We start from the raw sequence: 10726 nt of genomic DNA on the forward strand, positions 1-10726 counted from the left end.
TGGTGCCAAAGTCAGCCAGCCAGCCACCCCTGGCAACTCTGGTGGACTAAAAAGCAGCCTGGCCCCCAGCCCTGTCTTTGGGGCAGTGAAGGGCAAAGCAAAGCAGGAGTGGAGTGTCTCGGTGGACTCGGGAGAACGGCGGCTGGAAGACAGCGCTGCCTCACTGGACAAGGAGCTGACAGGTGAGGAGGGGGCCAGCAGGACACGAGCCTCCTGCCCAGCCCCCCCCCCCCGCCTCCTTCTGCCCTTCTCAGCTCCAGTGCCCTCCTTTCCACCGTGGCTGTAGGAGCCCCCACCAGGCAGGAGGGTGGGTCACCCTTGGGGAAGGTGGCATGGCCTTCATTGCTTTGGCTCCCTGTCCCCCATGACCTCCCACCCTCATCTGCTGTTCAGTCCAAAGGAGAGGCCGACAGTGTCCTTTCCCCCTCCCTCCCAGGAGAAGTGGCCCCTCGGAGTAAGCGGCGCTGCGTGCTGGAGCGGAAGCAGCCCTACAGCGGTGACGAGTGGTGCTCTGGACCGGACAGTGAGGAGGATGAGAAGCCCCGCGGTGGCAGCGCCCACAGTGAGTCCCCTGAGCACATGGGCAGGGGGGATGCTCGGTTTGCTTGTGTGTGCGCGCACCTGGAGTGTGGGCCTGTGGGGCAGTGCTGCTCCCTGATGGCTTTTAAAGTGGTTGCATAGCCTGCCTATTGAGCAATATTTTCGTAAACCTCCAAGATTGCAGTGAGCACACACCGAGACCCTCACCAGAAATCAGTCCAGCCTCCTTTGCAAGATGCGCACAAGACTTCTCTGGTGCCATTACCAGCCTTGCCTCAGTTTCCCAAGCCCTTAACACCAAAGAATCTGCCTGTGGTTGCCTTGGATTCTTGTCTCTTTATGGGTTGAGGGAGCTGATATTTTTATTCATTTGATGAAGCCGTCTGTGCTCCCCGCCATCAGCCAAAAACCCAAACAAACCAGTTTTAGAGAATTCCAGTTGCATACTACCACCTGCCGGATCCTTGGAGAAGAGCATCCCAGAGCTGAGGAAAGGGGGATTACCATCTCAGTTGCAAAGGAGGCTTGCATACACATAACACACACAAATGCACTCACACATTCATGCACATTCTGCCTCTTGTGGCTCAGTTCTGGTCCTTTCGGCGCCATGTGTCCAGTCTCTGATCCCTCTCCTCTGAACTCTCCTGCAGCCCTGCTTTGCTCTATGCTGGTTGTTCTGATTGCTGCACTATCCATGTGCCACAAGCACAGCCAGTTGGTCTCACTTTAAGTACTGTGAATCCTGTATCCTATCAACTACTGGGATTTGTAGTTTGGGGGAGACAGCTCTAGTGGGCTTCCTTGGACTGCTGCACTAGAGCCTTCATTGAATCAGCACTGTGACTGTTGAAGTGGGATCAAAGTGGGATAACTGTGCAGTGTGGATCCCCTCACGGTCCTTGAGCTCACCCTCTCTGTCTCTCCCTGGCAGACTGTAATGTAGCAGAGTCGGCAATGAGCTCCAGCTCCCAGCTGGGCCCAGGATCCAACACACTGCCAGCCCTGAGCGAGAACAATGCCTCCGGCACGCCACACAACACAATCCCGGGCCTGCGGTCAGATGCCGGCAATGGCGGAGGGAAGCAGGCGCTTCAGTTTGTCTATGTTTTCACCACCAACCTTGCTAACACGTAAGCCTCCGTGTTTCCGAGTGGCGTTGGTTTCTTCCAGGCATCCCTTTGGTCTGTGGCTGTTCCACACCCAAAAGCCAACTAGGAAGGGCCTCAGCTCTATAGACCTTTGTGAAGTGGCTTAAAATCATAGAGTTGGAAGAGACCTGAAGGGCCATCCAGTCCAACCCCCTTCTGCCATGCAGGGACTCTCAATCAAAGCATACCCATTGACAGATGGCCATCCAGCCTCTGTTTAAAAACCTCCAACGAAGGAGACTCCAACTCACTCCGAGGTGGAGTATCTTCCACTGTCAAACAGTTCTTTCTGTCAGGAAGTTCCTCTTAATGTTGAGGTGGAAGCTTTTTTCCTGTAGCTTGCAGCCATTGCTCCGGATCCTATTCTCTGGAGCAGCAGAAAACAAGCTTGCTCCATCCTCAGTGTGACACCCCTTCAAATATTTAAACAGGGCTATCTTCCAAATCACCTCTTAGCCTTCTCTTCTCCAGCTGAATATACCCAGCTTCCTAAGCTGCTCCTCTTAGGGCTTTCGCCATTGTGTCTGCCCTCCTCTAGACCAATGATTTCTCTCTCTCTCTCTCTCTCATTCTCTGTGCCCACAGGGCTGCAGAGGCCGTACTCCAGGGCCGGGCAGACTCAATCCTGGGCTACCACCAACAGCATGTGCCCCGGGCAAAGCTGGACCAGGTAAGAGTGGCTGCTAGAGTGCAGAATAGAGTTTGGGTCCCATTCTGTTGAACTGCTAAGATGGAAGGGAAGGAAATGTACAGATTTTGGATTGGAACACCCAGCAGCTCCCTAATCCCAGATAGCCACTGGTGAGGAATGCTGGGGACTGCAGGGTACCAACACTGGGATGGGGAGATGCACAGTTCCCACCCTGCTGTGGACGTTTTGGGCTGGTAGGGGCCATGCTCAATTGTGCATCCCAGGGAGGGTGCTGTATCAGTTAGAAAGGAACATTTCCCCCTCCTCATGCTGATGCTGATCCTCCTTCTTCCCAGCAGGCCCCCCTCCCAAAGGTGCAGGTTGCCTCAGAGCCGTTGTCCATCAATCCGTCTCCCGCTGGTACCCCACACGCTCCACCCACCATGCCGCCCAGCAGCCAAGCCCAGGGACCTCCACCTGCTCCGGGGACCCCTTCCCAGGCCACAGCACCCCCACCCCTCCAGGGGCCCCTCTCAGCTCCTGGCAATCTCCCCCAGGAGGGTCCCCCTGAAGACACCCGCCGGGACCTGACGCCCAATTCTGTGGGGAACGGCTGCAGCGGCAGCACAGCCCCTGGGGGCACTCACCCCAACACGCCCACCGCGCCCAGCTCTTTGCCTTCTGGCGGGGCCGACGGCCTGCTTGGGGAAGGTCCCAACCCAGGGGCCCCCTCCACAGGGAATGGACCCCGCAGCAGCCTCAACACAGAGGGCCTCTCCAAGGAGCAGCTGGAGCACCGGGAGCGGTCACTGCAGACCCTGAGGGACATTGAGCGCTTGCTCTTGCGCAGCAGCGGTGGTGGTGGCGAAGGGGAGCCCTTCCTCAAGGGGGAGCCAGGGGGTGGTGATGGGGGGCCCCTTCCCTCCCAGGGAGGGCCTCCCTTGCAGCCCCCTCAGGCCCCCCCACCCCCGCCCCCACCCCCCGGGACGGGCCTGAAAAAGTATGAGGAGCCGCTGCAGTCCATGATCTCACAGACCCAGAGCCTGGGGGGGGGAGGCCTGGAGCCAGAGGGGCCGGTGCCCCCTGGAATGGACATGGGACAGCAGATGAACATGATGATGCAGCGACTTGGCCAGGACAGCCTGACTCCTGAACAGGTGGCCTGGCGCAAGCTGCAGGAGGAGTACTATGAGGAGAAGCGCCGGAAGGAGGAGCAGGTGGGCATGCATGGAGGGCGGCCCCTCCAGGACATGATGCTGCCCCAGCCCATGGGAGGCATGATGCTCCGAGGGCCCCCACCACCCTACCACAGCAAGCCTGGTGAGCAGTGGCTCCTGCGTGGAGTCCCCGTTGAGATGCAGGAGCAGCTCCAGTTGCGGCCTTCCTTCGTCGGACCCCGGTTCACTGGCAGCCAGATGCAGAGGGGGTTTGGGGGAATGCAGAATCTGCCCCTGGAGTCACTAGGCCCCATGGGCCCCATGCAGCGACCAGTGAGGCCCGGCATGGCCTGGAGTGAGGAGATGTCGCCTATGGCGGGGCCGGGCAACTTTGGCCCTGGGAACTTGACATACCCACCGCCAGGGCAGGGCGAGGCAGAGCGCTTCCTGACGCCACGTGCCAGGGAGGAGATGCTGCGGCACCAACTGTTGGAGAAGCGCCCGGGAGGGATGCAGCGGCCCCTGGGCATGGAGATGGAGCGCATGATGCAAACGCACCGGCAGGTAGAGCCGGCCCTGTTTGCTGGGGAGGGTCTAGCCATGGAGTTTGGGGGGTCGCGGACCATGCTGAGCCCACCCCTGCGGGAGATGGAGCCGGGCTTGGGGGCTCCAGGCAACCTCAACATGAACATGAACGTCAACATGAACATGAACATGAACTTAAATGTGCAGATGACGCCGCAGCAGCAACAGCAGCTCCTGATGTCTCAGAAGATGCGCGGGCCGGAGATTATGCCCTCCGAGGAGATGGCTCGGGTGCGTGCCCCAAATGGCACTGGAGCCATGATGGGGACCCCTCAGAAAATGATGATGGGCTCTCCATTCCCCGGGCAAGGGGGGCAGCCCCAGCCACCACCAACTCAGCCACCTCAAGGCTTCCCTGGCATGCAAGGCCCCTACCCTGCCGTGCCACAGGAGATGGGTGGCACGCAGGATATGTTCGGCCCGGAGCCTGGCAGCATGGGAAGCACCACACGGCTGAGCCACATTCCCCTGCCCCCCACCACCAGTGCCCCGTCCACAAACATGCACTCGGCGCCTGTGAGGGGTCTGGGCCGCCGTCCTTCCGACCTGGCCCTCAACGTGGGACAAATGAACTCCCCCGGTATGGGCCGCCTCAAGTCGCCCACCCTCAGCCAGGTCCACTCCCCGCTGCGCACGTCCCCTTCCGCCAGCCTCAAGTCCCCACAGACGCCTTCTGCCATGGTCAACCTGCCAGCCGCCAGCACCGCCAGCGCCCCCCTGAAGTCTCCCCAGGTCCTCAGCTCTGTGCTCAACGTCCGCTCCCCGACCAGCTCTCCGAGCCACCTCAAGTCCCCGTCCATGGCAGTCTCGTCTCCAGGGTGGGCACCATCGCCCAAAAACGCCCTTTCCAGCCCTGGCATCGGGCAGAGCAAGCCAACTCTTGGGATGAGTAGCTCGGTACCCTTGGGAAGCATTGAGCAAGGTAATGGGCATGTGGGCATGGGTCTGGGAGGAGGGTGCGCTATGCAGGCTGTGAGAGGAATGGGTTCATTTTTGTGTAAGAGTGAGGGGTTCTTGCATCAAAGTGTGACTGGTTTATTTGCTTTGGGTTTTTTAAAAGGGAAGACCTCACTTGTACTCTTACAACAGTGCATTGGTCCTTTTCATCAGGTAGTGGCATTGTACAACAAATTATATGTTATGTGATTAAGCCAGGTTGTGTGCATGTGGGCAGAGGATGGGTATTTTGGAGGTGAAGTATTGTAAATATGACTCATTGAAGAATGCTCTGGATGAAGTGGTTGCCTTGATGTTGGTGGTTAAAGATGGTAATTTCCCCAAGCGCTGAAATCCTGCTGGCCCTAGGGGTGCTTTAGTCCCAAAAAGCAATAGTTGTTTTTATTCCAAAAGCTTCTGAAGTATATACTTGGAGAAATTTGAATTTAAAGTGCAACTGAGGAGAGAGAACTATACAGCCCATGAGGGGGTCCCATGTGGACCCTGGCCCTCACCAAGACTTTCCCAGATGCCCCTTCCCATATCCCATGTCTTTAACAATGAAAATGTATGGCTAAACAATGCATGATTGTGTGATGAATTACCATTTTGGTCACCTCCCACCCTGTAACACCAGGAAAATGGTTCCAAAAGTCATCAGAAGAGAGCAAAACATCACTGCCTATTTGAGACAAAGGCCCTACAAACCTCTGTATCTCCCCTCCCTCCATTTGAATCTGCCTGCCTTCTGGGCAATCTTCTTGCCTTGGAGCGGAAGCAAATTAGGGGGTGGGGAGACACCTGATGCAGCCGGTTCTCTGCAGCTGGATCCAAACTTGCCTGGTGGTGATGTTGTGCCATGCATGCCACTTGAGGGTCCTGGGCCTTGGAAGGTCTGCTGGCTGAATTCTTCCTCTGTTGATGATTAAGACCCCTCTACTGTTGTCTCTCTTGCTGCAGGTTCAGTGCCTCCTGGGTCCAGGAGCAGCTCCTCTGCCCCGCCGAGCAACGCCTCTGGTCCCCTCAACCCCAACCTGCCTTTTCCTTCTTCTCCAGATCCACCTCCCTCCCAGAATCCCCTGTCACTTATGATGTCTCAGATGTCCAAGTACGCCATGCCCAGTTCCACCCCACTCTACCACAATGCCATCAAGACCATCGCCACCTCAGATGACGAATTGCTCCCTGACCGGCCCATGCTTCCGCCCGGTGCCATGACTGGTAGGTATCTGGGGGGCGAGGTGAGGGGCAGAACTGACAGCACACCTGGGCTGCTTCCTGGATCTCTGGAGAAGGGGATGGCTGCACTAGATGGGCTGCCATGTTTAATGAATTCTCTTGGTGCCTGACCTAGCCAGAGGCAGGTGGGCTTGCTGCCCCAAATCAGAAGGTGTGCAGCGATAATGGGTGGGAGTGACAGCGGTGACCACTTCTCTCCTCCAAGGGCTGCCCTGGCTAAAAGTCAAAAGGGAAAGGAAAGAGAAGATGTAGGGAAAGAATCTGGCAGCACTATTGAGGCTAACTTATTTTAGCATGAGCTTTCATGCGTATCAACCAGCTTCTTCAGATGTAGGGGTGGAGTGATGCTAAATCCACAGGTGTGTAGGCACAGTTACACAGTTGTGAGAATGGGACACAGAAAGATGCAAATTGTGATGCTGGTTAGCTGAAGGTAGGTTCAGGAGTAGCAGTTCACTTTAGGTCTCCTTGGTGTCCTGTTAGTAACATGCATGCACATGTGTGTCAGTGTGGCTTAGCTGCACGCATTGCTCTTGGGGGGCAGGATGGATTCTCCAGCCCCTTTTGCCCCCTCCAAAACCTCCTGCAGCTGCTGCTGACTGATGGGGAGGGAGAGAGGTGGGGAGATTTCTCCCAAGGTTGCTCCAGCAATAAACTGATGGCATTGGGGCTGGGGTCCCTCGCCTAAGGAGTAATGGCTTTCTTGTCTCCTGCTACAGGCATGAACTCTGTGGGGCCACCCCCTGCCCAGAGCCCTATGGGCATGAACCTCCCAGGACAGCAGCCGCTCTCCCACGAGCCCCCGGCGCCCACCATGTCCTCGCCAAGCCCGCTGGGTGCCAACATGCCCATGCATGGCACCGCACCGCCCCAGAACCCCTTGATGCTGCCCTCGGGGCCCCAGGAGCCCCTTGGCCAGCAATGTGGCCCTTCTGGCCAGATGGTTTTCCCACCACGCCTCCAGCAGCCTCCCAGCAACGGTGGCAACGGCATGCCCATGGCCCCTGGGGGAGGAGGAGGCGGGCCAGGGTTGCAGCAGCACTATCTGCCTGGCTTGGGATTGCCCCCTGAAGAGCTGCCTCCTCAGCAGCCAGGACAGATGCCTCCTCAGCAGCAGCAACAACAGCAGCAGCAGCAGCGCATGGCTGCGAGGCTGGCCGAGTCCTACCCCACTGTGCTTCCTGGCGTGGCCTCAGTGCTCAGTGACCCAGAGCTGAGCGACGTGATCCGCCCCACGCCGACCGGCATCCCTGAGTTCGACCTCTCGCGCATCATCCCTTCAGAGAAGCCCAGCAGCACCCTGCAGTACTTCCCCAAGGGAGAGGGCCAGGGGGTCTCCAAGGCACAGCCCCCCTCCAACCTGCACCTCATGAACTTGCAGAACATGATGGTGGAACAGGCTCCGGCACGGCCTGGCCCCCAGGGCATGCAGCGTGGCATGGCCATGTGCCACCCGGGACAGGTGCCTATGCTGGGCAGGACAGGCCTGGCACCTCAGCAAGCCATGATGGGCAACAGCATGCACCAGGCCATGATGCTGCCCCAGCAGAACCTCCTGGCCCAGCAGAACTTCCTGCTCATGCAGGCCAAGCAGCGCAGCATGTCTGTCTCTGGGGAGATGTACGCGCAGCCTGGGCACATGATCTCCCCACAGGGCTCCCTCATGGGCCCCCCACCCCAGCAGAACCTCATGATCTCCCACCCCATGCGCCAGCGCAGCGTCTCCCTGGACAGCCAGATGAGCTACGGCCCGGGGGCTGGCAGCATGGCCAACCTGCCCTTCTGAGGGGACATTGCTGCTGCACTCTGGCGCTGTCTTTGGCAGTGCCACTGAAACATGGAGGGGACCCTTTTGTCGCAGGAATGATGCCAGCCCCCATCTCTGCCCTGGCACAGAGTTTGGTTTGAATCTTTCCTCTGCGTGTGAATTTCTCTCTCCTCCTCTCCTCTCTTTTTCTCTCTCTCTCTCCTTCTTTCCTTTTTTTTTTTTCTCAAAGAAAATGCAACCAAAATGGGCAAGAGGGTTTGGAACAGCTGTAAATAGGTTAGGGAGAAGCCATAGCAAAGATTTGCTGGCTTGGATTTGTTTGTAATTCTGTGTTTTAATAGAAGCCTCAAAAACCTGTTTTTGGAAGAAGTGTGACTCCCTGTGGCCTGGGTCTCCCTGGGCTGGAGGGCCTGGCTGCCTCTGTCTCGGGTCCTGGGTATGATCCCAAAGGCCCAGATCTCTCTGTGGAATGGGGTGAGGGCCCATAGGCAGAACGCTGTCTCCCCAACTTCTTCCTATGCCACCCGTCTCCACCCCAAAGTTTTGCTCATGAAGGGTCACCATAGGGAGGCATGGCTTAGGCAGGAATTACACATGGATCTGTCGTGGCTGGACTCTTGTTGGTGATGTGCGCTTGCATAACTCACGGTGTGCATATGTCTTCTTTTGAATGTGAGCCTTGAACCAGGGGTTGGTGCGGGTAGGGATCACACACCTTTCACAATGGACGTCTCCATTTATTTCTTCTCCGTACAAAAATTCCACACGTGGACCCCAGCAATATCCATTTTGATCCGTTGCTGCATCCATTGACAGGCTGAGGAGAACAGGAGAGGCAGGGGGCTGAGATGGCAAAGAAGGGACCTGTCTCGGCTGCCAGTGACAGAGGAATGAAGGGCCTTGTTTCTCTGCCCCTTGGCTCCAAGATCCCTTGAGTCCCCTCCATCCCTTCCCTGGCTCCCCATAAACTTCTGGGGCATGGGGGCTCCTGGCCCTGGGGAGAAAGAGGGGCAGAGCTGCGCATGCAAAGCATTATGCTCCACGCATGCAATGCGGGATCTTGGCCCATATGTTTAAAAGGGAAAAGCAGATTTTTACTGGAAGTTGATTCTCCACCTGCGTTGGGAACAGGGGGGCTTTGCATTTCCTTTTCTTCCCACATGTATTTCATGCGTATTTGGGACTGAGCTGCCCTTCTCAACACACCTTCACTTTCAGGACAGGTAGTGAGACATGCTATTTCTACTTTGCACCCCTTTGTCCGTTGTCTCTCACACCCCACTGTCACCTCCTCCTCCTAATTGTTGTAAGACACAAGAACAGCAGCACCCTTGTTGCCCCTTCCTTCTGCCATTCCCTCCCCTCCCCTCCCCTCTGTCTCATGGTGGGGAAGTGTAGCCAAACCCTGGTCCAAAGAAAGCCTTGCATTGCCTTGTTTTGACTTTGCACTCACTGGCTCCTATTAGAAACAAACAAATAGAGACTGAAGCTGATTTGGCCAGAACTATCCCATCTGACCTTTTGGACAGTTTTGGATCGAACTGTTTTGCAATATAGAAAAATGTATACCTTATAGGACTAAGAAGCAAAGTTATGAGAAGGTTCTAGGCATCCAGCATAGGGAGGCATTTGCTCACATCCCATCGTTTGCCTCTCTCCCCCATCTTATACGTCTAAGTGCTTAGAAAAAGGGGGAGAGGGTCCACTTCTCCTTAGGGGTGGGAGATCCCTGCCCTGCCCTCCTCCATTCCCAGACCCTTCAGAAGAGTGCTGCAAGCCCTCTTCGGCGAGAGGCAGCTCCTGCTCCTGCTCTTGCTTTGTGTTGGAGCCTTGAAGTGGGGCAATGTGTGGGGCATCTGAGGGCCTTTCACAGGACACCATCACCACCAGCTGGCTCAATTCTCCAGACTGTGTTGGCTGTCCTTGCTTGAAGCCCTTGCCGGCTGAGGATGCATCCAGACCTAGGGAGTCCAAGGGAGGAGGAGGAGGAGGTGTGTGGGGCAGACGGTGGGGCTGGGGGAGGATAGGTCACTTGCCCCCAAAGTCAAAGGGCAGCCAGCCCTGGGGAAACTGGCCAGCCATCCCTGGCAGTCCAGCACCACCACCTTCTTCTTTGGATCTGTGTTTTCTTCATCAGCCGTAGGGTGGCCCATTGGCTTTGGCTGGCCAGGCAGATGGTGGCTCAGTCCTCTGCCTCTCCTCTCCGCTCCCTTCGCCACCTTGCACTGTGAATACTGTCGTCCCGTCTTGTGTCTCTTGTGCTTTCTTGCTCGGTTCTCTGGCTCTTGAGTGGCGTCTGCTGAAGTCCTCCTCCTCCTTGCCTTCTTCTTCCTCTTCCTCTTGTCTCTTCTGGCCATGGCTGAGCTCTTTTTCCTGCTCCTGACAAACTGGCACGACCTAATTCTTTGGGTTGTGTTCTCCAGCAGAGCTGACCGATGGGCTTGTGCCCAGGCAAATGGGGCTGCCCCATTCTCTTGTCCTCATCCCATGGAAGGGGTTGGGAAGGGGACCCTCCCTCCCCCTGGCCACCCATGCATTTTGTACCATTCTATAAATATATATATATAAATATAAATATATAAATACAATATGTGAAGACATCTTATCGGTTTTTATTTTAAAATGATTTCTAGGCTTGTTTTTTGGGTATCTTGTGCTGCCTGTAACGTATTGATTGACCTGTTTTATAGGTGCCTTTTTATTAAAAAGAGACATTTCA

At 56.5% G+C, this 10726-nt stretch overlaps 1 protein-coding gene across 6 annotated transcripts in view; it reads left to right on the forward strand.

The window, feature by feature from the left end:
- The window catches only part of LOC149307049 (B-cell CLL/lymphoma 9-like protein), a 28300-nt gene extending 17577 nt beyond the window's left edge, over positions 1–10723 (forward strand). For 2 of the 6 annotated variants that reach the window (XM_089537869.1, XM_089537863.1), the window contains 6 exons: positions 437–562; positions 1475–1673; positions 2277–2361; positions 2679–4986; positions 5961–6221; positions 6959–10723. In XM_089537869.1, coding sequence (XP_089393995.1) covers positions 437–562; positions 1475–1673; positions 2277–2361; positions 2679–4986; positions 5961–6221; positions 6959–8025 — 4046 coding nt within the window. In that variant the 3' untranslated portion in view covers positions 8026–10723. The remainder of the gene's footprint in view (positions 1–436; positions 563–1474; positions 1674–2276; positions 2362–2678; positions 4987–5960; positions 6222–6958) is intronic. The other 4 variants (XM_089537866.1, XM_089537865.1, XM_089537868.1 and 1 more) reach the window with 4 other exon arrangements.
- The last annotated feature ends 3 nt before the right edge of the window (positions 10724–10726 follow it).

The sequence above is a fragment of the Sceloporus occidentalis genome, unplaced genomic scaffold (genome assembly GCF_023333645.1).
Source record: "Sceloporus occidentalis isolate IW3139 unplaced genomic scaffold, rSceOcc1.0.p SCAF_9, whole genome shotgun sequence".
NCBI classification, from domain to species: domain Eukaryota; kingdom Metazoa; phylum Chordata; class Lepidosauria; order Squamata; family Phrynosomatidae; genus Sceloporus; species Sceloporus occidentalis.